Source organism: Eublepharis macularius, chromosome 4, assembly GCF_028583425.1.
Source record: "Eublepharis macularius isolate TG4126 chromosome 4, MPM_Emac_v1.0, whole genome shotgun sequence".
Lineage (NCBI taxonomy): Eukaryota > Metazoa > Chordata > Lepidosauria > Squamata > Eublepharidae > Eublepharis > Eublepharis macularius.
The window spans coordinates 107,896,871-107,901,488 of record NC_072793.1 but is presented as its reverse complement, the minus strand read 5'-3'; the positions used below and the strand labels follow the sequence as shown (position 1 = coordinate 107,901,488).

Here is a 4,618-nt window from a genome sequence, read left to right as displayed (position 1 = left end):
AGAAATGAAAACACGGAACTGGCATGTTTTTATTAACCATTTCCGTACCAAAATGTTCCTGAAATACCACGGAACAGGCCAGAACAGGCACTAAAGAAATGACAAGACTGTATAAAAAAGTGGGAAGCATTAAAGACACAAGTATTCTATAAATCAAAACATGGAAATATCAGGATTTCATTAACCCTCCCCCTTCCAAAATGCTCCTGGAACACCATGGAAAAGGCCAGAAAAGGCACTAAAGAAGTGCTAGTACCACAAAAATACAGTGGGGTGCATTATTAATAATTAAGACATTAAGGTGGAAACACCCATCCCCTCTTCACCCAGCTCAGATCAGAAGCAGAGCAGGTGGCAATGCCTGCCCCCCTTCACCTGGCCAGGATCGTTCCATCCAAACCCCAAGACAGATGGGATTTGGAAATAACTTCCTACGAATAATTAAGACATTAAAGATCAGTCAAGGAGCAGGTGACAATGCCTGCCCCTTTCACCCAGCCTGAATCAGGTGACAAGAAGGTGACAATGCTTGCCCCCTTCACCAGGCTGGGATCAGGAGCAGAGCATGAGGCAATGCCCCGCCCCCCTTTACCCAGCCAGGATCAGGTGTGGAGTAGGAGGCAATGCCCACTCCCCATTCACCTGGCCAGGATCAAGCACAGAGCAGTGGCAATGCTGGGCCCCCCCTTCACTCAGCAAGGGTCAGGTGCAGAGGAGGTGGCCATGCCTGCCCCCCTGCCTTCATCCACCCATGATCAGTGATGGAGGACGAGGGAATGCCTGCCTGCCCACCCTCCCCTTTCTAGAGCCCATTGTATTTTTTCCCACAACAGGCTTTGTTGCTAGTTACACAAATACAATCTGAGTTATTAAATGTGACAAATTAGATCAATCATGGTATAATAGATAACATTTAATAAAATCTTTTGCACTCCCCAAATTGATATTTCTTTTCCAAGCAATTCCTATAGTAATACCACCAAAACTCCTAAATCAATGGCAAACTACCTTAGACAAATTTATGTGGCAATGCAAACACCCAAGAATTGCCTTAGCTACATTAAGACTAAAGAATACACAGGGTGGATTTAATTATCCAGACACAGACATATCAAAAATCAATCCAACTAACAAATATACTTCATATGTTACAAATAGGAGACCAAACAGATTGGACCAACATTTTTCAACCGCTACTCTACCCTGTGTCTATCCAAGATTTAATATGGAACAAACAAAACTCTCAAAGATCTTCTACTAAGCAAAATGTCTATTTCATAGCAATTTTAAAAACATGGGACCTTTATAGAAACAAACTCACCCTGAAATTTCTAGATTATCTTCTTTTTGTCACAAAGCTGATTTCCTCCTGGTCAAATTTCTGCTTTCAGTAAAAACTGGAGACAATATAAAATAACTCGCTTGCTTCAAAAAAAGGAATCTTAGACAAATTAGTTAGAAAACTCACCACAATATCCCATGGTATACCTACCTCCAACTTAACCATATGGCCTCTCACATAAGCTTAAAGGAAACCATAAACAACCTAAAAACAGAATTTGAATTACTATTAGACAATATGAGGTCACTCGAAAAGGCCTAATTTCAAAAGTATACAATATCCTTCTTCACTATATAAAACCCATAATAATAAGCTTTCAAAAAAAGTGGTATCAAGATAGTAACTCACCAACAGATGAACAATGGAACAAAATATAGTCTTCAAGTTTATTTGATTCCCCAATAATTAACATCAAACTTCCAATGCCGCACAATTCCTGAGACAGGAAGGCATAGAACACCATACCACAGTGGCCTACACTCCTGAACAAAATGAAATAGCAGAGAGATAGAATAGGACACTGCTAGACATGGTGAAATGTATGTTGCATAATGCTCAACTACCAAAACAATTTTGGGGAGAAGCAGTCATGACTGCCACATATGCACATAACAGACTGCCAACAACAGCTACTGAAGCTACCCTATTTGACCTTTGGCATGGCCATGTACTAAGTGTGAAACATCTGAGAATCTTTGGGAGCAAGGCCTATTCCAAAGGAGAAGAGAGGCAAACTAGATGACAGAGTCTCACAAGGAATTCTTATTGGATATTCAGCACAAAGCAAAGGATACAGGATCTATGATCCATAAACCAGAAGAGCCATTGTGAGCAGAGCTGTATAGTTCAATGAAAGTGAGAAGGCTAGACCTGAAGAGGGGGCCATCACTGAAGAGAACAGCCAAATCACATATCCTGATTCAGATGAAGAACCTGGAGATTCTATGATACTCATCACTAGTACACCAAGTGCAACTATAGTACCAGATGTTTCACTACCAGAGACACCTGACCCATGAGAGGGCCAAAGTCCAGAAACACCTGACCCACAAGAGGAACAGTGTCCAGAGACATCTGACCAACCAGAGGCACAGAGTGCTGAGGTGGAACCAAGGCAATCAAAGCATTTAACCAAAAGTATTCCAGCTCAGTGACTGTTCTACCTTGCAAGAATGATGGAAATACCTGAACCTACTTCATGGGATGAATTATCCTAGCTACCGCCAGAAGAAGCTGAGAAATGGAGAAAAGCCACACAACAAAAACTTGAAGAAGAACAAAACACAAGAACAAAACATGGAGACTTGCACCACTACCTTGGAAGAGGAAGGCAAGTGGTGTGCAAATGGGGTTTCAAGGTCAAGCATGATGAACATGGCTCAGTTCAGAGATACATAGCAAGACTAGTTGCTAAAAGTTACTTTCAGAAATATGGAACTTTTGCTCCTGTTGTGGGACACACCACAGAAAGAACACTACTAAGTGCCGCTGCAAGCAAGAACATGCACGTGGAACAATTTGATGTCAAGACATTTCTGCATGGTGAACTAGAAGAAGATATCTACATGCTCCAACGTCCTGGATTTTAAAAAGGAGCATAAGAACACTTTGTATGCAAACTACAGAAGAGATTCTATAGACTCAAATAAGCTGCTCAAGTTTGGAATTTACATTTTTTTTATTTTTTTTTATTTTTTTTTATTTTTTTTATTTTTTTTATTTTTTTTATTTTTTTTTATTTTTTTTTATATTTTTTTTAATAAAAAAAAATAAAAAAAATAAAAAAAAATAAAAAAAAAATAAAAAAAAATAAAAATAAAAAAAAATAAAAAAAAAAGTTTGGAATTTACATCACTGTATGATGTAGGATTCAAGAGTAGTGAAGATGACCTTTGTCTATACACCAAGCTGAACAATGGGAAATGGATTTATCTACTGATTTATCTTGATGATTTGATGCTGGCCTATGAAAATGCAGATGACAGCAAAGAAGTTGTACAACACCTAAGCAAACATATTGAACTCAAGCAACTAAGTAATGTTACTCACTACCTAGGCATGCAACTTTACAGAGAAGAAGATGGACATTTCCTTATTAACCAAGAACAAAAGATTAAAGACTTTATATCCTTCATGAACATGGAAGAGGCATACACAGTTGCTCCTCCTATGGAATCAAGCTATATAAAGGATCTAGATGACACTGAAAAGCTACCAACAGACAACAAGTATCATACTGCGAAAGTCAAGCTACTCTACATTAGAACACTAAGAAGACCTGACATAAGTGCTGCAGTGGGTCTACTATGCAGAAAGTCTTTAGCACCAACCTTCAAAGACTGGAATGTACTCAAGAGACTTATTAGATACCCGAAAGGTACAGCACATTTCAAGCTCAAGTTACCAGCTAACAGCAAACCTGAACTAGTTGTGCTCACAGACGCTAACTATGGAGAAGACTTGAATACCAGATTATCTTCCCAATGACAAACTTTCTTCTATGGAAATGGAAAGATAAACTGGACAAGCAAGAAGCAAAATGCAGTCACTCAAACTTCAATAGAAGCTGAATACATCTCAGTTGGATTATATTGCCAAGAGATAACATGGCTAAAGAGACTACTAGAAGATCTTGGAATACAGATGTCACAACCTGCAACAATCTGTGAAAACAATCAAACTTATATCAAGCTTCTACAGAGAGATGACATTCACATGGGAACCAAGCACATTGACATGAAGTATCGCCTCCTGAAAGAACTACAACAGAAAGGCATTGTGAAGACGATCAACTGTCCATCCGGAGAGATAATTGCTGATGCCCTAAACAAGCCGCTACCAAGACTTTGTTTTCAGACTCTACGAGACAAGATGAATCTCATAGACTGATCCAAGGTTTCAGAGAGGGACAAACCAAAGAGTTAGAAAGATAGAGAGGTCATGGCATTCTGTTTACTGTTTACTACTCTGACTATCCTTTGATATGTAGATTGCTATTCTCAGGATTTCCTCCTGCTGATTTCTTCCCTCTCACCTCTTCCTGGCTTTGTTACAGGCACCATCTCTCTCCTCCTCCCTCCATCTTGGAAGCATGGATGCAGAACTTGTCCTAGCATCCATGACCATCCTTAGACTAGATAGGTAGTTAGGATCTGTCGCTCTTCCTTTCCTGTCAGAGTATGGAGCTCCTACAATAAAGAACTCTTATTTCCTTTCTAAATATAAGCAAGTGTATGCTTTGTTATTTTCTCTCCTGCACACACACCAGCCAGCAGA

The 4,618-nt window shown here is 39.4% G+C and overlaps 1 protein-coding gene across 1 annotated transcript; it reads left to right on the top strand.

The window, feature by feature from the left end:
* The first annotated feature begins 3,298 nt into the window (after nt 1-3,298).
* LOC129327629 (uncharacterized) lies at nt 3,299-3,829 on the top strand. The gene has a single exon (XM_054976381.1). The coding sequence runs from the start codon at nt 3,299-3,301 to the stop codon at nt 3,827-3,829; it is 531 nt and encodes a 176-aa protein (XP_054832356.1).
* Nucleotides 3,830-4,618: the final 789 nt, after the last annotated feature.

Coding starts and splice junctions, on each gene's coding strand:
- LOC129327629 (XM_054976381.1), top strand. CDS start 3,299: ATGCTGGCCTATGAAAATGCAGATGACAGCAAAGAAGTTGTACAACAC.